Source organism: Lycium barbarum, chromosome 10 (genome assembly GCF_019175385.1).
Source record: "Lycium barbarum isolate Lr01 chromosome 10, ASM1917538v2, whole genome shotgun sequence".
NCBI classification, from domain to species: Eukaryota; Viridiplantae; Streptophyta; class Magnoliopsida; order Solanales; family Solanaceae; genus Lycium; species Lycium barbarum.
Window position 1 is genome coordinate 111,164,059 of NC_083346.1, and position 27,932 is coordinate 111,191,990.

General features: G+C 34.9%; 4 protein-coding genes across 8 annotated transcripts; all 4 read right to left on the minus strand.

Moving 5' to 3' along the window:
* Positions 1 to 1,854: 1,854 nt before the first annotated feature.
* Positions 1,855 to 3,510, minus strand: LOC132613787 (uncharacterized). The gene is made up of 3 exons (XM_060328009.1): positions 3,378 to 3,510; positions 3,200 to 3,296; positions 1,855 to 2,178 (listed from the first exon to the last, which is right to left on the minus strand). The coding sequence occupies exons 1-3, from the start codon at positions 3,508 to 3,510 to the stop codon at positions 2,091 to 2,093; spliced, it is 318 nt and encodes a 105-aa protein (XP_060183992.1). The 3' UTR covers positions 1,855 to 2,090.
* LOC132613788 (uncharacterized) lies at positions 1,855 to 5,949 on the minus strand. 5 transcript variants are annotated; one of them, XM_060328012.1, is made up of 3 exons: positions 5,672 to 5,949; positions 5,165 to 5,281; positions 1,855 to 2,175 (listed from the first exon to the last, which is right to left on the minus strand). In XM_060328012.1, the coding sequence occupies exons 1-2, from the start codon at positions 5,762 to 5,764 to the stop codon at positions 5,183 to 5,185; spliced, it is 192 nt and encodes a 63-aa protein (XP_060183995.1). In that variant the 5' UTR covers positions 5,765 to 5,949; the 3' UTR covers positions 1,855 to 2,175; positions 5,165 to 5,182. The 5 variants fall into 5 exon arrangements, with proteins under 5 accessions (XP_060183995.1, XP_060183993.1, XP_060183994.1 ...); XM_060328010.1 differs by having other exon boundaries at positions 5,175 to 5,281; positions 5,672 to 5,945; XM_060328011.1 differs by lacking the exon at positions 1,855 to 2,175 and adding an exon at positions 3,372 to 3,781 and having other exon boundaries at positions 5,175 to 5,281; positions 5,672 to 5,947.
* Positions 5,950 to 7,376: 1,427 nt separating this feature from the next.
* Positions 7,377 to 8,923, minus strand: LOC132613786 (U-box domain-containing protein 21-like). Its single transcript, XM_060328008.1, has one exon. The coding sequence runs from the start codon at positions 8,801 to 8,803 to the stop codon at positions 7,472 to 7,474; it is 1,332 nt and encodes a 443-aa protein (XP_060183991.1). The 5' UTR covers positions 8,804 to 8,923; the 3' UTR covers positions 7,377 to 7,471.
* An 8,873-nt stretch (positions 8,924 to 17,796) lies between these two features.
* LOC132614087 (histidine kinase 4) lies at positions 17,797 to 27,817 on the minus strand. The gene is made up of 11 exons (XM_060328447.1): positions 26,800 to 27,817; positions 25,761 to 25,994; positions 25,496 to 25,665; positions 24,335 to 24,553; positions 24,069 to 24,255; positions 23,924 to 23,975; positions 23,609 to 23,838; positions 23,347 to 23,445; positions 22,306 to 23,012; positions 20,118 to 20,609; positions 17,797 to 18,446 (listed from the first exon to the last, which is right to left on the minus strand). Exons 1-11 carry the CDS (start codon positions 27,139 to 27,141, stop codon positions 18,197 to 18,199), a joined length of 2,982 nt encoding a protein of 993 aa, XP_060184430.1. The 5' UTR covers positions 27,142 to 27,817; the 3' UTR covers positions 17,797 to 18,196.
* Between the last annotated feature and the right edge of the window lie 115 nt (positions 27,818 to 27,932).

Here is a 27,932-nt window from a genome sequence, read left to right on the forward strand (position 1 = left end):
ATATTGTAAAACGTGGACTGATCCACGTTATACAATATATTTTGTATAACGTGGATCAGTCCACGTTTTACAAATATCCACAAAAAATAACAAAAATAACAGCAACATAACAATCCATAACAAAATATATTGTTTAGTTATTCAGATCTTTTATATAACAATCCACAAAAATAACAGCAACATAACAACAAATTTCTTCAAAAGTGCTACTAAACAAATCGGACCTTTTATATAATAATGCTTCTAACGATCATATCTTAAGTTCAAATTAAAATCACACAAATAACACAAACGTATTAAAATAACACAAATAAAAAATAACAATTAATATATATAAGACAAACAGATCTACATCTATTATAAATATACAATATTATATGAGTTGGAAAAAATACCTTAATTTAAATAGCAATAAAAGATAAAGATGAAGAAGTTGCTCCAAAGATTAGATTGTAATGTAGGGTTTAAAAAGAAAATAAATGGAGGGGAAGGAAAAGGAGGAGATGGAGAGGTAGAGGTTCTGTAAGTTTTTGCAATGGAGGAAGCGGCGGAGGAGAATGAAAAATTTGAGGGCAGAATGAGTGAGTCGTGTAGTGGACAGATCCACGTTAACAATATAAATTGTATAACGTGGACTGATCCACGTTATACAAAATATATTGTATAACGTGGATCGGTCCACGTTATACAATTAAATTTTTTTTTTTGTTGATTTCGTCTGACAGAGGAAAAAAAATTTTGGGGTATATCGTGGATCAGCCCACGATATACCCCTTTTGGTATATAAATTTTTTGTCATCCCCTTTTGGTAAATACCGTGTATTTTTATACCTTTTAGGTTCCGGACTCAATAAAAATAGGTTTATTTTGAGTTTATAGCTAATATGAGTTGTTAATTGAGTTAATTAAAGGAAAAAATAATCACTTTTGGAGGAAAAAAAAGCTTGGCCAAACATGCTATTAGTACTTTTAAGTGAGATGCGGAAAGTTCTAAAAGAGATATAATAACTGAATCTGTGAAAATCTTGGTAGTAATTGTAATTCTTTTAAATCACTTTTTAAACTTTGTACCCTGCGTAAATTCCTCATGAAACACCAAACTAGCAAGATTGTTTTTTTTATAACTAAAGTTTTACAGAAAATGCTTGAAAGAAATCATTATGCCAATCTCAACATCAGAAAACTATTCAGAATGAAAATATTATTAAATAATACATACTTTCAATTTGGTGAAAAGGAGGACATGGTTATTACAAATTTAATCACCTTGAGCAAAGATGAATCCACCCTTCTTTGTCTAATTACTGCTGGTGAAGTGTATATATCTCTGGATTCTGGAGAGCGCAAAATTCACAAATTCCGTCACGAGATTTTGTAAAATGAAGTTGCAAAGGTTATTGTTGGAGTAACACAGCAAAAAAATACTATATTTAGCAAACAAGATGTAATGTGTTGCACAGCCAAGAAACAGATTACTCGATCTATTTCTGTATCTCTATATCTTAACTTGGGATATCCATTACAAGCGCATATATGCATATTCCATTTTTGCACAGCAAGGTTATGAAACCCCACAAGAAGCAACTGGGCATATTGTATTTGTCAATTGCCACTTAGCTAATAGTCCTTGGAGATTAAGGTAATTTGGAATAATTTGAAAAGAAAAAAGAAAGAAAATTGAACAAAGCCGAATCTCTTAATCTAAGATTACTGAGACTAAATAGATTGAATATGACAATTCGTTCTAAAAAATTGGCAAGCATCTTATCAGGCATCAAGGATTGGACCCAAAATTTCTTCAAATGTTCTTTAACTTTAGCTGGAGTAAATAGCAGATAATTGGCACCCAACACATAAGATAACAATATCAAATTATGGTTTAGCAGAACACTCTGGTCATTCATTTACATATCAAAGTAGACTACCTCATAGCATCTTAGAAGAAGCAATTGATACCATAAGAAAACTCGAATGTGAGTTCATAAACAAGCGCACCGAAGATTGACAATCCGACAAAACGTACATTGATGTAATTAGTGAGAGCTCAGGAACAAAAATGTGTCTGCCAAAAGTTTCTCCTATTTTTCTATTTATCTATCAACCGCGAGGAGTATGCAACTGAAGCTTCTCTTTGTGGTACCTTTTCCAGTATTGCTCTTGACTGTTCTTCTAGAACTACTGCAACCATGTAAAAGAAAAAAGGATAAGAATCAACGTATGAATGATCTAAAAGCTTGTTCCTGAGGAACTTACGCTCGAAGCTATATCATTTTTTTAAGTTCAAAACAAAGATGATGTTGATTTATGAAGGACATTAAGTCTTCTGGAACTATATGCTAATTGTTAGAAACCTAAAGTGTTGAGATCAGAGTCTGACCCTTCTAAATTGAGACTTTGGAGCAACCATTTGCTGATATAGACAACCAGTAAAATGGATAAGCCATTTTGAACAATAAAAAGTGTACTTAATGACACCAAGAGGTTCAAATGACTAACATTTTATATCGTGAACCCCCACAACTTATTAACCTAAGCAAGGAACTCGAGAAAATCTTACCACATGCTGCAAACTGAACAAAATCTCAGACTGCTTCTGGGGTAAAATACCGTATTATCTTATGACAATTCCCAGTACTTCAAGAATACTACCTCTAAATGTATAGAGTTCATATGCAATCATTGCCTTGTTACCAGAGATTCAACCTTTCACGAGCAACAAACATGGACTGTTTTTTTAAGAGTATCTAGAAAGATGCATTGTTGACAGAACATAACGTAACAAATCAGTTGTATAACAAAATACACATGCTAAGTTATTAGTTTTGTTTCAACTCTACGAAAGCATGAAATTTCCTCAATTTTTGATTGCTAACAATATGTATGCATATAAATTTCAGTCAAATGGTAGAATTTAAATGTCAAGCAGAGATAAAAGCAGCAGTGATAGATGATGAGTAATTATATAATCAAAAATACCAAATCCTTCAGTAAAGGCAATCTGAATAGATTAGAAAAGAAACATCTTTCGACTACTTGAAAACATTAAAAAAAGTTAATCAGGAAGGAGCAGAAGGCAAGATGTTAAGTCCAATATTGATTCATTCCATGTCTGTTTTCATGGTTGATTGAAATGGGTTTACAATAATGTGTTCGAGTTTTCTGTGTGGTTTGCAAGCTATTGCACAGAAGCAGGGTTTACCCTGTGCGCACCCGAAGGGCAGCGGCTGCAGGTTCCCTTGTCATCAAAAAATAAGGTGTTCGAGTAATCTCGCGTCTGCACTTGATTTTTTTTCTTCCTGCAAATTATATTCTCTTGAGAAGATCTACATAAACAATCCAAGGCTTGACTGAATGCATATATTATATGCATCTTTTACCTAAGTATAGTGGCATGTTTGGCTTCTTTATCAGCATGTAGCAGAAAATCCTAGCTTTGTAGGGTGGGAAACAAAAAGGCATAGTGGGGTTTCCAGCTTTCCTGTTTGAGGTTTTGACCGTGCAACTACCCATAAATTTCACTGTTGGAGAAGAGACAATATCATTCAAGATTAACTTTCTAAGCTGAAAGTGAAATGAGAACTCTGTACTGTTGTCGCTACCACTGCTTTTGCTGCTCTAGCCTCTTAAGTTATTAGTTTTTGCCTTTGTGTGAACAATGACATTCTTGTTATATTCCAGCTTCACGCTTCCTTTGTATTAGTTTCCGTCACTGCTTCTGATGTTTTAGTTGTATCCACTTATATCTTCTTTTACAAATTGCAAGCTACTTGGAGAGTTGGTGCTTCACATAGACAATAAATAGTTATATTTACGCTAAGGGTGTAAGAGACAATTTGGATTTAAGTCAACAAGAATATAAAGGAGGCTTTCAAATTGCTTCCAAATGTGATCGATATATATGGAAGCCAACAGTGGTTTTTCATAAAATTTCATTCATAAATTTCTATGGTTTCCCAACTTGGAAAATGTGGCTTACTCGGCCACTTGACACATGATTATTTCCCAACTTGAGTCAACTCAACTCAACTGGAGGCGAAGACTGTCTAACAGGCAATTGTAGTTTTTTGCATTTGACAACACTACGATAAAGAATCAAGCATGAGTACTAAGAAAAAATGGAGTTATGTAAACTGTACAGTTTAGACGGGCCATTGATAGAGTCATCAACTGTATCAATAAGTTCTTATCAGCATTTACTGTCCTTAGAAGATACAAATGTTACTTTCACAAAATAGTACAACATTTCATGGCAAAAGCTATCGCATAAAGGAGGTTCCTCAAATGCAGAGGCAGAGCTACCTTGTATAAGGGGGTGTGTGTTACTGGAAAATTATACTGTTTCGAAAGGTAAAAAGAATTATTCATGTATATATGTTGTGTATATACTATATGTTGAATTCTTCGTGTAGTTACTTCTTCATTTTTTGACTCCCTTAGTAAAAATCCAGGCTCCACCATTGCTGAAATACATCACTTTATGAAATCATCAATAGGTAATTTAAGCTATTCCATTCATATCGATACTTCCTTCAAAAGGAAATCGCAAAAAATCACTCATAAGAATGTGGCAATATCCAAGACCCTAACATATCATGACAGGAGATTATCCAATACGCCACTAGAAATCAGCTTCCTTTTTTACTCTTCTCAAACAAAAGTTCAACAAGTCATATCTATACAAAGAAAAATCAAAAGACTGAGGGTATGTTTGGTATGACAGAAAATGTTTTCCTATTTTCCATTGTTTGGTTGTACTACACAGCTCGAACAATGTTTTCTTCAAAATAGGAGAAAATGTTTTCCTTGAAAGCTTGAACATTTTCCGAATCAACAAAAACACGCACCAACGCATCTCCAACCCACTCCCACAATTTCCACCCACCCCTTACCTGCCTACCCCCGCACGCCTACCCCACCACCAAAAGTTGCACTCTGAATTCAAAAACCTCATAATGTTTTGCTTTGAACATATGCAAATGCTCTTAAAATGACATTTTCCAACTTGCGTACCATACACAAGAAAATGAGTAGGAAAATCACTTATTTTCTTGGAAAACAGTTTCCATCATACCAAACACACCCAAAGGCTCAACAAGTCATAATCCAGATTCCAAACAAAGATAAATCAAAAGAATGAGATCAAAGTATCCAAAGTTAATCTTACAAGTAATTACCGGGTTCATTAATTATCCGCCAATTCCTGTTGATTTTTGCCTTCATCATTTAGATCTCCAAACTTCTTTTTAAAAGAATCTTGCCTCTGCAACCACATCATGTGCCCCTGCCCGACAAATTACACAAATTTGGCATCAATTCGATCTCAACTCACTTTGTTTCAATTTATGTGATACACTTTTTTTTTTAATTTGTCGAATGATACATTTTTATATTTAAAAATAATTTAACTAGAAACTTTCCTTTTTACCGCCACACAAATATTAATAACTTGTTTTAAACCACAAGTTTCAAAAGACTTTCCTTCAAAAATTCCGTATCTAATCACATAAATTAGGACGGAGGGAGTAGTAGTTATCATCCCGTAAAAGTCACATTTCTTCTTAATTTCAACTTTCTACTTTCTGAGATAATAACTATTAAGTTGAGTGACATATGAGAAATCAACTCATTCGACAACTGGTACACGATTAGTGGAATAATAGTATCAGATTACCTGAAGACCAGCAGCCCAGATAATTAGGAATGAAGCGAACCACAGTTTCTTGTCTTTGAGGACTTGATTCACTATGAATTTCCTCTTCTCCATTGAATTATGAGTACCAAAACACCCTTATTAGAACCCTGTAATTTGCATATTTTTGTACTTGGGTTCACTTGTTACATCGGGTTGTATTTCTCAAAACGGGTTATTCTTATGCAAATTGTACTCCCCCACCCCCAAGTTTTATTCAACTTACGTAACACTTTTCGTTTTTTCAGATTCAAATTTCTAATTTTGACCTAACATTTAGATATTGAATTTTTTAAAATAAAATTTATATATTTGATAACTATGTAAAAGTACTACTACTATATGTTATGATAAGTAATAAGTCAAAATATTTAATGACATATGAGAAATTATGATCAAAATTTTTTATTTTAACTTTCGAAAGTCGAAAATCACACATAAGTTGAGACGGATGAAGTATTATTAAGTTGATCAGTCTCCAAACATGCGTTTATCATGTGTACCCCTTATTAATATAGGGCAATTTGTAAGATTGACCTTCGCTGGGGTGGTCTTTAAATTTTACCCCTCAAAATGGTGGTCTTTAACTTTTGCCCTTCGGCTAGAATTTCTATGCAAATTCTGCCCACCGAAGGGTAAAAATTAAAGACCACCAAATGAAGGACAATCTGCTAAAAAAAAAAAAAGATTATATTATGTATACAATTCAGAGAAAAAATATTGTATATGTAAAACAATTCTAGTTTGAGAAAATTATCAATTGAGATCCAAGTAAATTTACCTCGGTTCAAGCAAAGCTTAACTTTTTCCAACACAATCCATTCACGTCCAAGATCTACCAAAAGACTTAGATCTATGTAAAACAATGATCAACAGTGTCAAACGAGACAGTTCAACCCAGTTTCATAATTAAGGCTTCGTCAAAGTCAACTTTAGGCCCACATAGTCAAAACTCGAAACAAATTCTAAGTTTGAGTCATCCATAACCCCAAAAGTCCAAATTTATGCTTAGATTTCCGAGTCCAATTAGACGTTCAAAAACTCAATTTAGTAATTCTAGGGCTTAATATTCAAGCAAGATTATGTTATAAACTCAAGAGATGTTTAGAACACTTACGCCAATACCAATACCAATATCAATATCAATGTCGAAACTTTCGTTTAAAATTTCTCGATATTGAGCTCGAAATGCTAAAAAATGGTGACAAACGTTATTGTTCTTAAAAATCTGATGCATATACTGCCTAGATCACTAATGTGATTGCCCAAGTCAGCGCAATCGTGATCACGGTCAACATGCCACAATAGCGGCAGTAAGTCACGTTGATCAACACCACGACCACGCCTCCCTTTCCGAGATAACCGTGCACAATCAACTTGTCCTTCCTTTTGACCGCGACAGTTGTAGGCAGCAGATAGCAGTAAAATCTCCAATTCAAACATGGTTCGTCCAATGGTATCGAAACTCACCTCAACCTATTGAGTCCCAACCCAAATATCATCCCAACAAGTCCTGAATGGTAATATTGACTTGTAAAAAAATTCAAAACATAATTTGTGATGTAAATACTCAAAACGAGGGGGTAAGTTGTCACAGAAACTCACTTGGATAGTAAACCTTTTCTTACATCATTAATTCACTATCTTTAACATAATGTTTTATTTCTGAAGTAAAAATAATACAAAGTTATTAATATCCAAAGAATGGTCAGAATTTTTATTTTCTTGTTCAATTTTGTACACTGACAAATGAATGTATACACATATCGACTAAACTAGGGTTCAAAATGGCCTTTTTAGGTTCTTCAAGTCCAAAGAATCAATACACTCTGCTCCGCCTCTATGCAAATTCAACAATTTCAACAACTCACTAGCCTTCTCCTTAGTATTTTCACTACAACCAACTTGTATTAGCAGCAATAGCTTCTGAAATGCACCAACTTGAAGTGCTTCAATAAGCACAACATTGTCCCTTTTGTCATTCTTCCCAATTAGCTTCCATAAGATTGAAACTGAAAATTCAGTTGCCAAATCTGAAACTCTCAGCAATTTCTTGATCAAAACAGGAATAGTTAAGGCATAACTATTAGCCCTTTTTCTCCCTACCTCTGAATTGCAAATTCCAACCAAAATACCTAATGCTTTTTCACATATGCTCTTTTCACAATCCACAAGCATCTCTATAAGCAATTCCGCTAACCCTAAATCAGCAAATTTGGCTCTTGCCTTCACATTTGGTAATTGTGATGAATTAACCATATGGTAAATACTTAATAAAGAAGCTTTTGTAGTAGTAGGACAAATTGGCTCTTTCACAAGTTTCACTAATGATTCCAAAGCTCCATCAATCTTTAATAACTCTTCTACTCTCCATGTTTCCTCCATTCTCATGATTTCTTTGAGCAAAAATACTGAATTTCTCCTACTTGATAAACTTCCACATTTCAAGAACCAAACCATGCAATTTAAAGATGATTTTGATCCAAGAATTGACTTGGACTCACCATCTAGAGGCAATAAAATAGTCAAAGTTGACAAAATTTCTTCCATTGTCTCAACTTCATAAACTGGTAAATTCTCCGAAAAACCAAGAAGTCTAGACGATAAAACCTTCCCCGCCCCGTTTGCAACAAAACAACGTTTGTTCCTCGCACTTTCCTTTATCATCTTCCTCATTTTCATTACTAGTTCACGACCAGACTCTGAGCCTTGCTGCGACTTGCAGCAAGACCCAATCTTCCTAAGAATCTCCGTTACCTCAGACGAGGTAACAGGGATTCTTGGAGTTGGGATCCTCTCAATACCATGATCTTTATTCTCAACACACCATTCTTGGATCATTTTCCTCATGGCGTGATTGGGAATTGGCTCAAGTGTCTTCAACACTTTTTTGGTAAGAGGACATGTTTGATTCCCACTTTCAATCCATGTCTCGATACTCACTCGATCATATGTGATCCCTGTTGACAAAGTCACTGGATCCTTCATTAAGTCTAGAGAAATTGGACACTTGAATTGGCTAGGAATCATCAATAACTCCATGCTTTTTTCTTCTATTTGTTTCTTTGAGTTGCTCTTCCTTGCTGATCTTCTCTTCCTCCATGTTGAAATCATGTTTTGCTACAACAAAAAAAACTTAACTTGAACTAGAAATCTTTGGAACAATGAGTTTGGTTTTATGGTTTTCTTGTTTGCAAGTTTATTGGAATTGATGGGAGTTTGGTTGGTAAAGCGTGTATATATATGGTGAGTTTGTGCGTGTGAGAGTTATTAATAGTGTTTGTTGATGTCACGCGGTTCAACTTTCAACATTTAATATATAGTTGAAGAGTTATAATTCTAGTTCTAGTGTATTAAAATATTCAAGACGTGTGAATTACGAGAAAAGGGAACATAGAAATTGAATATTGACTAAGAAAAATTGTTATGTGTTGAATAGTTATGGGACAAAAAAGGGGTGCTAAGAAGTTTTGTTTAGACTAGAAACTAGAAATGTTAGGTATAAGGAATATGAAATATTGAAAAAAAAAAAAATGATTCAAAGGGTTGGTTTAATTTTGACGGAAGAAAAGAGACGAGGCCTACAACAAAAGACTGGTACTACTAGGTGGACTAACCTGGCTTATTTGAAAACAAAATGAATATACATCTAAATTTGTTTTGTTTGATTAATTTCTATTTTGGGCTAATAACAGTTTACTTCGCCAAGTTTAGTATGTGACATATAACTAGTTCAATTCCCTTTCATTTTGGACCGGTCAAAATGATTATATTGAACCATTTCCTCATTTTCGACGTATCCTTGTAAGCCCTTTCAACCTTTTAGTTAAAGTGATATCATGGAGGATTTTGTTGTCTATGAAGGAAAAAAAAAAAGGAAAATAAGTCAAATATACCCCTCAACTTTGTGATTTAGAGCATATATATCCCTCGTTAAAAAGGTGGTACATATATATCCTTGTTGTTACCCAAATGGTGCAAATATACTCTTTTCGTTGACAACTTTTTTAAAAAAAAAAAAATCATTTAACTTATTTTTTAATTAAAGAAATGTCACGTGACTTTAGAAAAATAAGTCTAATAAATTTTTTAATAGACTTAATTTTTTAAAGCCACGTGATAATTTTTTTCTGGTGGGTCGGATGTGGTTCATATAAAAAAATGAATAGGCTTATTTTTTTTTAGGCCAAGAAAATATTTTATTTAAACGAACAAGACATCCAACTAGAAAAAAAAATTGTCTCGTGCCTTTAAAAAATAATTTTACTATAACAAAATGAGTAGACTTATTTTATCAAAGAGACGTGACATTTTCTTGATTAAAAGATAAGTTGAATGATTTTTCAAAAAAAATCTGACAGCGAAAAGTATATATTTGCATCATTTGTGTAATAAGTGGGTATATTTGCACCATTTGTGTAACGATAAGAGTATATATGCACCATTTTTTTAACGAGGATATATCTTACTCTAAATCGTAAAGGTAAGGGCTATATTTGCACCTTTTCCCAAAAAAGAATTAGGAATTACTTCTTACTTTTTCTGTTGGTTATTAGGAACATTTGGAAATGGTGAAAATCTCATTAAGGCAAGAGGAAGGATATCGCCAAGTCTAATGATATGACAGTTGTAATTAGTTGGAAGGATAATGCATTACACTGTCATTTACATCCAAACATTACTTGTCACTTTCATTTTATTTGGTGATTTTGACTCATCGTTCCGATCTTCTTTTTTTATTTCAAAAAAAGCAATACTTCTGGAACATGTGATTTTTAATATGACATATTTTTATAACTATAAAAGAATGTGATTACAGATACAATGAGTATAAAAAGATGTCAATGTTTTTAATAAATTATTTTTAAAAATTACTACATCAAAATGAAACAGATTTGAGTACAAAAGTTATATGGAAAAAAAATGAATTTAAAGGAAACAAACTTGTATACGCTTCTTTTTGTTTACAAAGACTCGTTTTACAGGTAAATTTTAGTTGTTACAAGCTTGCAGCTAACCTAAACACGCAGACTATAAGTTGTACGTTCATATACAAATAATCATTAACGAGTAATGACTATGATTAATGAGTCCATTATATATTGACATGTTATTTTCTAGAAGGGTCCCAGCACTAACGAATTTACAAAAATTCATCATATTACGCGTAACATAGTGAAGAATGGATTAACGAGTAAAGGAAAAGGAAACGTGGATTACGTTTACTTTTTTCTCCGACCAACATGTTTACTGTTTGAAAGAAAAGACGTGTTTACTGCTCAATACCAATAATTTGAGGGAAAACGGTTAGATTTGGCTATGTCTTTTTGGAACTATGTAATTTTGCCCTCCTTATTTTTTCTTAATAGGGAGAAATTGATTGTTTTTTCTTGCAAGTATATATATGTACAAGATGAACACCTTTTCAATAGTAGCTATATAAGTTAATAGCATAGCCACACTCAGTGGCGTAGCCGGGATTTTTACTAAGGAGGTTCAAAAATATAAAGAAGTAAACACACGAAGAAGCCAAGAGAGTTCAACATCTACTATGTGTATATAAAAAATAATTTTAACCTTGTATTGTAGAAAGGGGTTCATCCTAGCTCAGACCCTGGCCACACTGCACCATAACCATGTTCCGTTTGAAAGAGAACAGAAGCACTTGGAAAAAACAAATGACCTTCCACTAGTTGGACTTGATAGTTACATATAATAGTCCCATGTCTCGTGTTTGATCTTTTCTCTACTCGAAATACACCTCTCTGGCTTGAATTCCGATCAATCTTGTAGTAATCTACAGATTACAGAATCAATGTTAACGCCAAACAACAAGAAGCTAAGAACTGTGGATAATCGATACCATAATGGAGGAGAAAGAGAGATGAAATGGAGAGTTAATTGATGTATATTTCATTGATAAAGAAATGATGTAAAGACTTATGTATTACAACTAATGAGATGATATATATATCTCTCTTTTTCAACTTAACCGACTACTCTCACCTAACTAATTAACTACGTAGCTAATTAACAACTTTAACTACTTCTTAACAGCTTATATAATGAAATTACATTTCTGCCCTTTATGTACTTAATATCATTCAACATTCCCCCTCAAACTAGGTGTAAATATATCAAGAACACCTAGTTTGGACTTCAAATATTCATTCTGAACTCTGGGCAGTCCTTTTGTCAAAATATCAGCAGGCTGCTCATTTGTGCAGATGTATTGAGTAGTAATAAGCCCTTGTTGTATTTTCTTCCTAATAAAGTGACAATCAATCTCGATGTGTTTTGTTCTTTCATGAAATACCGGATTGACTGCAATCTGCATTGCTGACTTGCTTTCACTATGAATTGTTACTGGCTGAGGCACATTCACTCCTAACTCCTTCAACAAGCCAAGAATCCAAGTTACTTCTGATACGTACTCTGCTTCTGCAAAGCTCTTTAAGACCACAGGCTTTTTTTTTTACTTCCATGAAATAAGTGAGTCTCCTATTTTCACAAGAAAACTAGAAACAGATTTCCTAGTGATTGGGCAGCAGTCACAACATTACTGGCTTTGCTTGACAATAAGACACCTTGACCAGGCTAATGTTTGATGTACCTGATGATCCTTAAAGTTGCATCCATGTGAGACCTTTTGGGACTTTGTAAGAATTGACTAAGAGTTTGCTCCAAATGCTATGTCAGGCGTAGTTACTGTTAAGTAAAGTAACTTTCCAATTAGTCTTTGATACACTATTTGATCAACTGGAGGATCTTCCATGACCTTTTCTCCATTCTTCCTTAGAAAATCATCATAAACTTGAGAAGTTAGCTTTAGGTTTGTATCAATAGGAGTACGGGCTGGTTTTGCACCTAATAGTCCTGCCTCAGACACCAATTCTAGTGCATACTTCCTTTGATGCATTGTAATTCCCATTTTTGACCTGGCAATAAACTCAATGCTTAAGAAATATTTCAACTCACCAAGGTCTTTCATTTTGAAAGCCTTGCTTAATAATCCTTTTGTTTCCTCAACCAACTGTAAGCTATCACCTATAACCAGAATATCATCTACATACACCAAGATGACTACATTCCTTTCTCTGATTGTTTAGTGAACACAGAATGATCGAATGGTCTTTGTTTGAACTTAAAACTGATCAAAGCTTCTGATAATTTGGCATTCCACTGCCTAAGTGCTTGTTTCAAGCCATAGAGTGATTTGACCAGTCTACAAATTGTTGATCCTTTCTCCCCTTGACTGGCAAATCCCTTTGGAAGTTGCATATAAATTTCATCAAACAAATAACCTTGCAAGAAAGCATTGTACACATCCATTTGATGAATGTGCCAACCCTTTGATGTTGCCAGTGACAAAACAGTCCTCATTGAAACCATCTTCACCACAGGTGAAAATGTTTCTTGGTAGTCAATGCCCTCTTTTTGACTATATCCCTTAGCCACTAATCTGGCCTTATACCTTTTCACCTCACCATTGGCCTTATACTTGACTCTGTATACCCATTTACAGCCTATTGTTGTCTTCCCTTTTGGCAAAGAAATAATTTCCCAAGTATTGTTACTTTCTAGTCCTGTAATCTCCTCCTTCATGGCTTGAATCCATTTAGTATCCTTAGCAGCCTCGACATAACTCTTAGGCTCAGAAACAGATGAAAAGGCTGTTATAAATGCTTGATACTTGGCACTCAGATTATCATAACTCACATACTTGTCAATTCCATAAAGACTGTTGTCATGTATATTGAGTGACAATAAGTCTTTAAGCCATACTGGTGGTCTTTTACCTCTGCAAGACTGTCTTGTAGCAGGTTGAATTTGAACTTGAGGCACTATTTGCTGAGTAGTTTGAGCTGCAACTTGTTGTGAGTGATCTAACTGAACTACAGTATCTTGAATTATGTCATTAGCCACATCTAGAATCACTTGATCTGATACTCTATGTTGAACTATGGATGGTACCGAAGGTGAAATATCCTCTTGTAAGTTAGAAGGTATAGAAATCACACTCTTATCAGCAACTAACTCAGTAGAAACCAACTCTCAGTGTCTTCTAATGTGTTATTCAGAAATAAAGGTTGAACATTTGCCTTTATTTTAGAGAATGGAAAGACATCTTCTTGAAATACTACATCACTAATAATAAAAGAACACATAATTAGTGAGATTATATAGTATATAACCCTTCTGCAATTCAGAATAACCCATGTGTACTGCAACCTTGACTCTAGACTGCATTTTGTCAAACTGAGTCATATCCTTGGCATAGCATAAACAACCTAATACTCTCAAATGCCTTAAACTAGGTTGACTATGATACATTCTTTCATAAGGTGACACACTATTTAGAACCATACTGGCAATCTATTAATAATATAAACAGCAGTCGAGACACAGTGTCCCCAGAATTCTATAGGTATTTTCCCTTGAAACCTAATGGCCCTTGTTACTTCTAAAATATGTCTGTGTTTCCTCTCAGCAACACCATTTTGCTGAGGGGTATACACACAGGTTCTTTGGTGCAAGATGCCTAATTTTTTAAACAAACCATCACACACTGAGTTGACAAACTCAGTACCATTATCAGTCCTTATAATTTTCACTGTTTTATCAAACTGATTTCTTATCATACAAAAAAACTGTTGTAAAAAACACACACATCAGACTTATGTTTTAACAAGAATATCCATGTGAATCTAGAATAGTCATCCACAACAGTAAGAAAAAATCTATTGCCATCAAAAGTTGCAATTTTATAAGGTCCCCATAAGTCTACATGAAGTAAATCCAAACAGCTCAAGCTTTGAATATTACTAGAAGGAAAAGGTAGCCTTGTCTGTTTTGCACAAGGATATATTGTGCGGTTATCAACTCTTATTTTGATAGACTGTAAACTACTAGAAAGTAATTCGTTTAAGTCTACAGAAGAAATGTGTCCAATCCTTTGATGCCAAAGAATGATATCCTCAGATGCATTCTCAGATTTATGATTTTGTACAGCTAAACTGATATCTCTTCTATTATGTTGATTTAATAGCAGATATAAGCCTTTTTCTTCTTTACCAATCTCCTTCACCCTCCCGGTGAAGAGATCCTGCAAAATACAAAAGTCAGGAAAAAGGAAGCACAACATTGCAGTTCTTTTGTTAGTTTTGAAACTGAGAGTAAATTGTAGGCAAACTGAGGTATGTAAAAAACATTAGAAATTGTACTTCTTGGAGAAATAGTACTTTCACCAGTATGTTTTACTAGTACTGTATTACCATTTGGTAAATGTACTTTCTTTGATCTGATAGGATATTTAATAGAACTTGTGTTTAACAAGGCTATGTCTGATGTCATATGGTTTGTGGCCCCTGTGTCAATGATCCATTCAGAGTCATTTGGTGCTACACAAGTCATATGTTTCAGACTATCTTCTGTATGTGCAGATACAACATCTAGTGTTGCATCCTCACAAACTTGTGACACCATACCTGCTGCATTAGCAGATGCAGATGCAGAACCACTAGTGTTTCCTTTATTAAGCAACTGTAGTATTTGAGCATACTGATCTCTAGACATCATCATGCCTCCCACTTGATTCATTTGACCACTTCCACTTGAACTAGCTTGGTTACCATGAGAGGTTTCTCCAGCAAACATTTGAGATTGATTTTGTCCAAAATGATTTGCAGCAGAAGTCTGAATCAAAAGCTTTGTGTACCATCATTCTTTGATATCTTAGAACTCATCTTACCAACCACATTATAAGCTGCACCATTAGTAGAACCATTTTTCTTCTTTAACTTAAAGTCTGGAGGATATCCAACCAACTTGTAGTAAGTCTCTCTACTATGACCCTTGCATTTACAGTAATCACACACTAAACCAGAATTAAAACTCTTCTTGAATATTTGATTCTGATAGCCATTATTGTTACCATCACCATTTTGATAGTTATTACCAGTTTGATAGTTATTACCATTTCTAGAGTACATGGCTATATCCAAATTTCCCAAATTGGCAGAAGAGTTGATTCCTATCACACCAGAATTAGAAGCAACAGACTTTTGTCCTTCATCACTAACAACCATTGAGTAGTCTTGGTTTATGGAAAGTAAAGGACACATCATAAGAATTTGGCTTCTAGCTTGACCATAAGAATCATCAAGGACCATGAGGAACTGAAAAGGCTTTAATTTCTGAAGATGTGCAATAACATCCCTAGACTTAGGACAATTACAACCAAGTGTAGGTACCAATTCATCAAATTCTTCCCAAAGATTTTTCAATCTTGAGAAATATGCAGAAACAGTAGAGGTTCCTTGAGTAATTGTAGTTATTTCTTTATGTAAATTGTAAGTTCTTAAGCCATCTACTTTACTAAATCTCTCAATTAATTCTTCCCACACAGCTTGAGCATTAGAAGCGTACATAATACCCCCAAGAAGACTCTTACACATAGAATTCATCAACCAAGATAGTACAATAGCGTTTACCCTCTCCCAATGATCCCACATTACTTCAGGATACTTTTTTTTACTACACATGCCATTAACTAAGCCTAGTTTATTTCTACCAAGCAAAGAAATGTGCATTGATCTAAACCAAATAGAAAAGTTCTCAATACCTGTCAATTGGAAAGAAATAATCTGAATTCCACTCACATCAGATGGTGAAAGGAACAAAGGATGGGTGTAATCGATCCCAGAAGCTTGAGTGCTTGAGTCACCTTGGGTAACTCCATTTGGTGTAACTGTACTCGAATTTGGTACTCCATTCTCAGGATTCAACGGATTTCCATTGGCATCCATATTTTTTCAATTCAGTTTATGAAGCGGAAGCAAGATTTTGAAGAAAACGAATGATTTCACTCAAGAATTGATTGACGGAGCTTTCAATTGAACGGAATTGTAACCCGCTCTGATACCATGTAGTAATCTACAGATTATAGAAGTAATGTTAACACCAAACAACAAGAAGCTAAGAACTGTGGATAATCGATATCATAATGGAGAAGAAAGAGAGATGAAATGGAGAGTTAATTGATGTATATTTCATTGATAAAGACTTGTGTATTACAACTAATGAGATGATATATATATATATCTTTTTCAGCTTAACCGACTACTCTCAACTAACTAATTACCTAAGTAGCTAATTAACAATTTTAATTACTTCTTAATCGCTTATATAATGAAATTACATTTCTGCCCTTTATATACTTAATATCATTCAACAAATATTTTCCCCATAATCTCTCCATCCTTCCCATTGTGTAAAATGATAGCACCACTCATGTGTTCGAACACAAATGGTGACCACTAGGATGTCGCGTTCAAGTGAAATTTTGTGCTCTATAGGAGTTGGTGGAAATATTCGAAGAGATTCACACAATGCACCATATAGATAGACCAGTTCAAGCGACTCTTTTACATTGAAAAATCTAAAAGTTTGTCCTTGTTTGAGCAGCAATTTTACTTCAATATCTTTCCTAAGTTTTATCTCTACTAAGGGATTTTTAGTAATTAGCCAAAAGAACCAAGTGAGAGCTGAACTTATGGTGTCTCCAACAAACATCAAATTCAAGCATCCCTGAGAAACTCTGTAACACTATAAAGAAAATCTGTATTATAATCAACATTATTAATCTTGCTAAGATTATTAATGTTGTATGCTTTCATGCAGGCAAACAAGAAGTTAAAGTCTTCGTCTTCGTTCCTATCAAATGATTTCATAGTAAGCAACTATTCTTGCTTTTTTGAAATACAGGGATATAAGAACTGATCAAAAGAAAATCCTTCAATGCTTGAATGCTTTAATTATCAGGATCTATGTTGCTTGGACTTTTCAAATATGCCGACCGTGTCGGGTCGTTCGAGTGCATTTTTGGAGGATCTGGCATGTATGAGACAGTATTTTGAAAAGTCCGAATTGAACAAGATAGGTCAGGATCACTGTTGAACAACACGTATGAGACGGTATTTTCACTGTTCGCCTGATTAATATCCGCTTAGATTTCTCCGACTTACACTGACCACAGAAATCTCAGAAGAGAACAAAGATGAACTAGAACTGCAGGAACTACAAAAAGCTGCAAACTAAGCTATGTGTAGATGGGAAAAAAGAAAGGTTTTAAATGAAAATAGTTATACAAATCAAGGAATTTGGTAGCTTCTCAGTTCAAAATATCAAAGGAAACTACAAAAAGCTATTAAGATTTTACTATTTTGACCTCCCCTCCCCTTTTAAATGTACATACAAGCCGGGGAGGGAAGATCTATTGCAGTATACAACAATATATACTTAACAAGCTAATCATGTCAAAGGTCTAAATTGGTTAGAAGCCGGTCACTTACTAAATGTTATCGTGCTAATAAGAAGCTATCCACGTCCATTAGCTAGTAGAAGTCAACAAGAATGCACCAGCAGAATGGTGAAAATTTGCTGGTCATGCATATCAGCCGAGAGGTGCAGAATTAGTAGGAATAGGAATTTAGCTATTGGTCCAAGTTAGGGCTCGGATTCAAAGAACTTAGATACAGCTTGATAAAGATTCTTTTCCTCGAATGGTTTTGAGACGTAACCATCCATCCCACAATGGAGGCATTTCTCTAACGTGGCATGAATTACATCAGCAGTCATGGCCAATATCGGCATGTGCCATCTGTGCCTCTTTGCAGCTCCATCACAGTTCAACTCTCTATTCTGTCGTTCATTTGCAATGCTCTCTAGTTCCCTAATTTGACGTGTAGCCTCGAACCTGCAATTTCAAAAGAACTAGATTAATAAACCTTTGTACTTCAAGTTCTTTGTATGATCGTGTTTAGTTACTCTTCTCTTTCCCTTGGTACAAAAGAACATAGACGTGGTCAATATTTGCAACGTTGATCATCTCTGTTGCTATGTACGCAACAAATAGTATCTGACTTCTGGTTAAAACATACTGCACCATCAAGGGTCACAGACAAAGACAGAGAGTACATTTGTGAGGGTATTCTTAAATGTTGGAACTCTCAAATGATAGCAAACATATGAGTTATGGTACAAAGTAACATGCTGATTTTGGATTTAAGCCCTTGAATAATCTTTTGAGTTTCCAACTTGTCTCAATCAAACAATTGTCTCCCTTTGGATCATTAAGCTCAATATCTTGAGGTAAGCAACACAAGAGTTAATAGGCCATCTTTTTTTGGGGGGTGGGAGGGGTGTGTGTGTGGAGGCGATTGGGTGGGGGCACTATTAGTGTTTTAGTGATTTCCATCCAAAATTGGATTCTTAGAAGTAAAAAAAAGCATTAAAATAAAAATAAAAAGACGAATCATTTCCTGTTCTTCAGCACCATTCACAGTTCAGAAGTTACTTTGGATGAGAGTATGTTTCTATTCATGGTTCCAATGACCTCAAAAGATTTCTTGCTATTAAGCAAATTCTAGTCTCAATAGGCGCCCAGAAGATCTCTATGGTTCCTACATTCAGTAGTTTTCTCGCAATTCAAAAATGCTTATAGCCTGTTTGGCCAAGCTTCTAAAAACTGCTTATTTTAAAAAGTACTTTTTTCAAAAGTAGTTTTCAAAAAAAGTACTTTTGGCTAAAAGCTGTTTGCGTTTGGCAAATTAATTTAAAAAATACTTTTGAGCAGCAATTAGTGTTTGACCAAGCTTTTAAAAAGTGCTTCTATGTGTATTTTTCTCAAAAGTACTTTTCAAAAAAGTGCTTTTGGACAAAAGCTATTTTTTTTAGCTTCTTCTGCTACTCCCCAAAAGTACTTATTTTCTCCAAAAAACTTGGTCAAACACCTCACTTTTTTTAAAATAAGCACTTATTGAAAAAATAAGTACTTTTGGGGGAAAAATAAGCTTGGCCAAACAGGCTATTAACCCCCCCCCCCCCCCCCCAGATAACCTCTTATGAAGCTCCTTCATACCTTTTTGAAATCCATAATCTTCTTTAACATTAGGAACACTAGCATCATTCATATTCACGGGTTCAAGCCGTGGAAACAGCCACTTGCAAAAAAGCAGGGTAAGGCTGCATGTTGCGTACAATAGACCCTTCTGGTCCGGTACTTCCGTGGACCCGGCGCATTCCGGGAGCTTAGTGCACGGGGCATCATTCATGTTCACTAAGGTCAGGATATGTATTAAAGAATAGAGCTAAAACTGATTAGCAACAGTATGTGATGACTTATAAAGCCGCATTATTTCCTTGTAATACCCTAAAGCTTTTTATTAAGAACCTTTTCACATCATTTTGGAATCCGAAAACTTCTGACTGCTGTCACCATTAAAATTATTGCACATACACTGACCAGTCGGTATATATTATATGTTGGCAGAGATGGCATAGTTCAAATTTGCTCATCAAAAACTCGTAAGTGGAACTACTCTGAAAAACGTCACTAGATAAGGAAAATGAAAAGTTTTGAACATACCCATCCATTTCTGGCATCTGAATATCCATAAAGCAGGCATCAAAATTGTGTGGTAACTGAAGCAATGCAAGAGCAGCTTTCCCACTCTCAGCGCACTCTACTTCAGCCCCAAACTTTTTGAGTGCACCAGCAGCAACCCTGCGATTTACTCTATTATCATCAACCACCAAAATTTTCTTACCACATAATAGGCCACAAAGCGAAGAAGATCCGTTGCATATATCTTTTCCTTGACTCTTGTTTCCAATTCCAGTTAGCTGCTTAAGGCATGCAGCCATCATACTTGCTCTAAGTGGTTTCATTATCACTGCAAAACCTACTGCTTTAGCTTTTTCATCTTCAGTGTTGGTGATATTAGTAGCCAGAAGGATCATCTTAGGTAACTTGTACATGTGTCCATTTTGTTTGATGTCTGGAAAGTTTAGATTTAGGTCAACATCTTCAGATATCCACAAGTCCTTCTCGACCAGAATCATGTCCAGCTTCCTGTCACTGAGGCAAGATAACAAATGCTTATTTAATCAAGGGCTTTTTTAGTTTTTGGCCCAAAGGCCGAAATTAATTACGGGAGCTAGCCAAAATATACAAAACATATCCACTGATTATGTATATTAAATGTGTATACAATATGTATATTGTATGTATATCCAAACCCTGCGCCTAGTGGCTGCTCTCTTTTTTTATGTATATTTTATGCTCCCCTATCCCAATTTATATGACACTCTTTCCTTTTTGGTCAGTCCCAAAAAGAATGACACCTTCCTATATTTAGCAACAATTTAACTCTAAAATTTCCATTTTACTCTTAATGAAATGATTTCTGGCCACAAAAGTTTCTTTGGCTTGTTTTAGACCACAAGATTCGAAAGTCTTCCTTTCTTAAACTCCGTGCTCAGTCAAACACCTTCATATAAATTGGGACAGAGGAAGTACTTAATATACAAATCTATACATTTGCAGGCTATTTTGTAAATTAGAGCACCGATACGTGTTGGACTGTAATCATCTCGTTTAACCTAATGCGTTCACTCAAAATCACATATCACTTGTAACATTTCTGGACTATCCCGGTTTGTTGTTCCCTCCTTTTTTGAGGGGATAGCAGCATTTTTATTTAGGTTATTCTTTGATAGAATTGAACATCCTGCTAAGACTGAAAATCCTCATGCAGGGAACTGAATAAGGAAAAATTTGTAATCTAGTGGCATTTCGAAGATCATCATTCCAGAAATGACAGATTTGGATATATTTCTACATCTAAATATTTTCCTATGTTGCCTTCTGGTAGTAGATATTCTAGATAATAGCTGGCAGGCGAAATGTGCAGAAATACAAGAATGAAACAATACTAGTAAATACATTTCTGAAAAACTTAGATCGGTGAACATGTTTACTTTTACGCTGAAAAAGAAAAGAAAGATCAAACTTCAGTATGTTTCAATCCTTACGCAAATGCTTTTTTGTTATTAATAATTATGTGGAATTGGACCTCCCTTTTCTCTTTCGTCTTCTCAATTAATATAAACGCCAACTAAAAATAAAATTCCAATTTTCACTAAACAAGATCATAGGGGGCCTAATGTGGTCAAAGGCATTAGCTTAGACTCTAAGATGAAAATAATACTCCCTCTCTCAATTTGTTTGTCTTAGTTTGACTCCGTTCAAAGTTTAACAAAATAAAGACTTTTGAATTTTGTGGTCTTGAATATGCCATGTAGTATGTTGGGTGTAAAGAGTTACTCCCTTTGTTCCAATTTATGTGACACTCATTCCTTTTTAGTCAATCCTAAAAAGAATGACACCTCTTTATATTTAGTTATAATTTAATTTTAATTTTCTCATTTTACCCTTAATTAGATGTTTTATAGCTACACAAATATGTATGGCTTATTTTGGACCACAAGTTTCAAAAGTCTTCCTTTCATTTTTAAACTCCGTGCCCGGTCAAACACCTTCGCATAAATTGGGACGGAGGGAGTACTAAATATAGAAAGTGACACTCTTTTGTAATAAATAAACTAAAAAGGAAAGTAAGACAAACAAATTGAAACGGAGGGAGTAGTAATATGTCCTTGACATCCTTGAGGATGGTTAATCAAAGTAATACATGCTTGAAGCTTTGAATCACTTGCAGTCTTGCAGAGTATATAAAGCAAAAAAGAAGTTCGCCAAAGGATGAAAAACTTACTTGGAAACAACAGAACCATTTTTCCCAAGAGCAGCTGCTGCTTTCTTGATGCTACTGACAACTTCTGCCCGAATACCAAGTCTCTTCAGATGGTATCCTGTTACAGCGGCTCTTACGGGCTTTCCGTCGACTACTATAGCATTAAGTCCTTTAAATGAAGTAGGCAAATCATCGGAATGAGATTTTTTCAGATCGCCAACAGCATGTTTCTCGCATCTTAGTAAGTTAACAGTGAAAGAAAACGTGCTTCCAATCTTGGGACGGCTAATGAAGCTTATTTGACCGCCCATCAGCTCGACGAGACATTTACTAATGCTTAATCCAATACCAGTTCCTCCATAGTTCCTAGATGTCGAACTGTCTGCCTGCATGAACGGAGTGAAAACTCGATCTTGTGCTTGTATAGGGATCCCGATCCCTGTATCCTCAACACTAACCATTATAGGAACACTCCGAGAGATTTCATCATTCACCACTTTCCTTGCGGATTCATAATACAATCCATTGCTAGGAATTATATTCCTAAACGTGTCCCGAGAGTTCTGGTGGCTATCAGCTGTTTCGTAACCACTTAAGGTCTCATAATGATAACCACTAGAAGAAGTAACACTTTCAGATCCTCCATTCAAGCAGGTCTCTTTTTTGGCACCATCTTTTGTTTGTTCAGCCAGATGAACTTGGACAAATATATGCCCTTGTTCAGTGAACTGCCAAAGTATAAAATTTTGGTGATCATAATGATTCAAGTAAACACAGCTTGCGAAGTTCTAAAGCTTTACCATTTACTTGTTTGAATGAAACACCAAAAGAGAAAGCAAATAAAAGGAGGAATATATCTCTTCTGCCTACTTTTCTGTATGAAAAAGTAAATCTTGAATATCTCGGTCCACCAATTAAAGGGAAATTTTGTAATTTAGTTCTCCATTTTGCCTCTTTTTTTTTTCTCTTCCTTTATTTTTACCTCCTAGTTTCCAACAAAAAGTGCAAAGAGGGAGTTGTGCTTATGGTTCAGGGATGAGAAGATTGCCTTGTTTTACTTACTTTGACAGAATTGCCCACCAGATTTGTTATCACTTGTCTGAATCTTCCTGGATCCCCCATAACAATTTCAGGCACTTTATCAGAAACAAAGACGGCCAACTTCCAGAGATAACAGGTTGCAGATGCAGAAAAGACAGAAGAAGAGCAAGAAATTAGTAGTTGAAGACATAGTAGTTCAGCTTAACGCATAAACTAACAGACTATAACAATAAAATACTTAGATTATGAGAATAAAGGAAATTATGAATCTTTAAGGACGTACCTCAACACCTTTGCGCCTTGACTCTTCAGAGAATAAAGAGAGAACATCATCTAATATAGAACGAAGGTCAAATGGAACCGCCTCAAGTTCTAACTTGCCAGCTTCAATTTTGGCCCGATCAAGCACTTCATTTATCAACGTTATCAGTGACTTTCCACAAGCTTGAGCAGTTTGAGCATAATCTCTTTGAGTTGAACTCAGATCCGTATCAAGAAGCAGAGCAAGCATTCCTGAATTCACACTCAGGAAGTAGCGCATTTAGTTAAATTGGTATCGAGATAATTTTGCAAATGAATATAAGAAATAGCTCCTTACCTAGGATTCCATTCATTGGAGTTCTTATTTCATGTGAAACAGTAGCCAAGAACTGGAGATTAGCAAGAGAAAAAAATGCACGTCAACATCTCAAGATTAACGAAACAGAATAAAGAACCTCAAATTGGACAAGGTGTTAAGAAACCTGGGATTTGGCAACATCAGCTGCTTCAGCTTGAACCTTTAGCTCCTGCATTTTATGGAAATCGTCCTCTACTTTATTAATGTGGCTAGCAGATTTGTAACCCGTGTATCCAATTAAGAGGAAGATGGTAAAAATAAAAACTGCAGTAGTCACTGCACCCCAAGATATAGGAGCTTCATAAAGATACCTGCAAAGGCACAAACATTTTAAGATTCTACGTTTACACGCTGCACTTGCTACAAAGTCAAAGAAGGATGAGTACTTACCTACAAATCATCTCATGCTTACGAAATGGATCACCAAAATCAAGCTTGCTTACATGCTTTAGTGAGGCATCACCATCTGGGTTCTGGTGTCCGTACATGATTAAAGGATCAGAAGAGTTTGTAACATCGTAGACATTTACAATAATGGGATGATTTGCAGCAAGTTGCCCAAGTAAACACTCAACGAGAGATTCAACATCAAAGGCTCCTCCAAGATACCTGCTTTGAGTTAAGGGAATACGATAGCTTCAATTTCAGAGACGTGGAAAACAAAAATTTGGAAAGCCCTAATACCAAGTTCATACAGTTCCACACTAAACTCTACATATACCCCATGTCCAAATGATGTCCCTCATATTATTAGCTATCATTAGCACACAAAACGACATATTTAGAACGTAGTGTTATATTTTATGGACTTAAGTGTTTTAGAAATTTTGCAGCTTTATAATTAGAAGGCATAAAGCTAGACTATATTTTCATTGTTAAATTAGTCATATAAAGGAAAAGAGAACCTAAGGCTCGATCGTAATAGTCAGCAGTAAGTGCAGCTTGACAAGGCTACATATAAATAATTTCATTGGTAAATTAGTCATATAAAGGAAAAGAGAACCTAAGGATTGAACCGTAATAGCAGCAGTGAATGCAATTTGACAAGGCTAATAAATAATTTCATTTAGTTACTAATATAAAACTAGACACTAGTCACACATAGCTGGCTTTGACTAAAAGCTTTTAGTCTGTTGCTTCGTTAAAGAGGTAGAAAAAACTATTTTACCCATTAGCAACAGAACCTGCACTATTCTCACCCCATCACCTAGAAATCAACCAAAACCTATCTTCAAGTAATTAACGCTAAAACAAAAGCACATAATATTGGCTACTTGCAAGTCCCAAAAAATAGAATGAATCATCCCTTTTATGTGGTTAGCACGGCGAATAGGCCTTTGCCTTCACATCTTTAAGAAATTGAACCAAGCTGCATATATTTCCATCAGCCACCTTGTGGGAGCGAGAAGCAGAAGGAACAAAAGGCGCTAAGTTTGAGACTAAAAACGATGACTGGCATTAAGAGGCCGTGCAAACCAAATGAACTGAACTTTTCTAAAGCAAAAAATGATAAGCAAATATCCTGAGACCATTGAGCAGGAAAACGCTTACCCTGCAGTGGCTTCAACACGTTCATGCTCGGTCGGGTTTTGAGGAAGCTTGGATTTGTAAACAGGGAATGTCAAAACAACACCAAGGTGATGAGAACCCAAAAGCCTGAAGGGGCTCGTAAGAACTGCCTTCCCATTGGACCTAGCTCTCAAGATGTTTTCGCGGTCCTCCTGAATAAACCAGCAAAAGCACAGTCCAATACTATAAGCTAACAGAACTAACAAGAAGTTAAAAATTCATATAAGTATTGAATCTAATTTATTACCTCTCCAGACATCATGTCAAGTGATTCTATGTAGGAAACAGTTTCTTGAGAAAATATAACTGGAGAGTACTCATCTCTGATTGGTGAAGGCTCTCTTTCCATTGTTTTAATAGTCCATCCATGTTCTCTCTCAAATTCTTCCCTCTCTGAATTCAAAACTCTCTCTGCATATGCCACCCCACTTAATAGTGGCCTCTCAAAGGCCGTTCTAGCAGTGTACTCAGCAAAGGTTTTCTGCATTGTTAGTAAATAGAATCAGAGTCCAAATGGAGCAAAATAAATATTGAGATTCATATAGCTAACGCTAAGGGTGTGTTTGGTATCGAGGAAAATGTTTTTCCAATTTTCCCATGTTTAACAACAGACCCATGTTTAGTTGGCCAAAATGTTTTGGAACTAGGAAATATTTTCTCTAGGAAAACATTAAAAATGAGGAAAATGACTTCGTAGTGGAAGTAGAGAAAACGAGTTCCATAGGTTGCATTCCATGTTTATTATCTCCTACAAACCCACCCCAACGCCCCCAACCCAACCCCCTGACCACCCCGCCACCCCCGAACCCCCACTCCCCAATTCATCCCACTCGTATATTGTTTTGCTAGATTAAATATAAATGTTATTGGACAATATTATTTTTTTTTGGCTTACTTACCAAACAACACTGGAAAATAAGTACGGTAAGAAATTCATCTATTTTCCAAGAAAACATTTTCCTTGGTTCCAAACACACCCTAACTAGTTTAGGATTAAGGGATAGCTGTTAAGAGGTTGAGCCAAACCCAAAAAAAAAACATATGAAGCAACAGGTAAAGAATTAAAACTAATCAAAATTGCAAAAGAGAAAGCAAGACCAAAAGAGAAATCAAACTATCCTCATTAAATTAACCAATTTCAAGAATATTTTTGCAGTGCAAAATGAGAAAGTAAGAGCAAAAACCTTTGAAAAAGAGAAAGCAATACACCAAGACCAAAAAACTAACTAATTTCAAGAACTATTTTATTCCAAAAATAGAAATCAAGACTACTAAAGAGCACAAACCTGATCAATTGCAGATGGATTCTTCTCATAATGGAAAGTTGAAACAAGTATAGCAAGAGCATGTACATGGTTCACACTAACACTAAATTGATCTTGTAACATTCTTGCTCTTTGATCACACATACTCACTAACCCTTCTTTTCTTTTCTCTTTTTGATTAGCATCCATAGAAAAATACACAGCAATGCTAAAAAATGTACAACAAATTATCCAAAAAGCAAATAGCTTTGGAAGTAAACATTGTGATGGAACAAATCTATGCTTTCTTTTTGAATTAAATTGCTCATTATTCACTTTCACAGCTACCATATGATGACTTTGGCTTTGCATTTTCTCACCCATAACCACAAAAAAATTTCAAGATTCTTCTTCTACTACTTCAAATTTAACCCAACCATAAAAAAACAAGAAACCCCATATAAAGAAGTGAAGTAAAAATCATTGCTTTCTTGAAAAGGGACACCCTTACTTTTTTAAATCATAGGGAAAAGCAAAAAAAAATTCACTACAAAATGTGTTAAAAAGCAAAAAAAAAAAAAAAAAAAATCATTTCACCCCTACTATCATTAGAAATGGAAAGAAGAGAAAACCAACAAAGAGAAAGTACTATTTTTTTTACACAAGCATGGCTTGACTGCAGTTCTAAAAAGATGAAAAAAATAAAAAAAAACCCAAACTCCAAGAACTCAAAAGTGTTTGTCTGTTTATATAATACTTACAATGGGGTTATTTTTTTATTTTTTGGACTAAAAAATGAGTAGCAATCTAATCATGTGCTATTTTTGTTATCTTGGTTTAACTGCAAGCGTGGAGTTAAGTTGAAGAATCAAGAAAATGAAGAGCATGTTCTCTGTTTTCTGTTACATTATTATGTGTATAAAAATATTAGAGTACAACACTGAACTCAAAGAAACAAGAAGAGGGCTAAGCACAAACATACAAACAAAAACCAACCAAGAAAGAGAAAGAGATGAGTATAGAAGACACTTTATTATCAATATTAAAACAGAGAACTAAAAGAATATAATAAGTAAATGGATAATATTAGTTACTCTTGTGTGAAAGAATACAATAAGTAAACGGATAGTATTAAGGGGTGGTTTGCCACATGCATCAAGTTATTTCGGAATTAT

What these genes read in the sequence shown, in the direction of transcription:
- LOC132613787 (XM_060328009.1), bottom strand. Translation starts at nt 3,510, where the DNA reads ATGGGTAGTTGCACGGTCAAAACCTCAAACAGGAAAGCTGGAAACCCC. An exon ending in AAACATGCCACTATACTTAG is followed by an intron (nt 3,297 to 3,377) that starts GTAAAAGATGCA and finishes TATAATTTGCAG; the next exon opens with GAAGAAAAAAAATCAAGTGC. An exon ending in GCCCTTCGGGTGCGCACAGG is followed by an intron (nt 2,179 to 3,199) that starts GTAAACCCTGCT and finishes ACATGGTTGCAG; the next exon opens with TAGTTCTAGAAGAACAGTCA.
- LOC132613788 (XM_060328012.1), bottom strand. Translation starts at nt 5,764, where the DNA reads ATGGAGAAGAGGAAATTCATAGTGAATCAAGTCCTCAAAGACAAGAAA. An exon ending in TCTGGGCTGCTGGTCTTCAG is followed by an intron (nt 5,282 to 5,671) that starts GTAATCTGATAC and finishes TTTGTCGGGCAG; the next exon opens with GGGCACATGATGTGGTTGCA.
- LOC132613786 (XM_060328008.1), bottom strand. Translation starts at nt 8,803, where the DNA reads ATGATTTCAACATGGAGGAAGAGAAGATCAGCAAGGAAGAGCAACTCA.
- LOC132614087 (XM_060328447.1), bottom strand. Translation starts at nt 27,141, where the DNA reads ATGGGTGAGAAAATGCAAAGCCAAAGTCATCATATGGTAGCTGTGAAA. An exon ending in CGTGTTGAAGCCACTGCAGG is followed by an intron (nt 24,554 to 25,495) that starts GTAAGCGTTTTC and finishes AACTCAAAGCAG; the next exon opens with GTATCTTGGAGGAGCCTTTG. An exon ending in AATGGTTCTGTTGTTTCCAA is followed by an intron (nt 20,610 to 22,305) that starts GTAAGTTTTTCA and finishes ATCTTGCCTCAG; the next exon opens with TGACAGGAAGCTGGACATGA.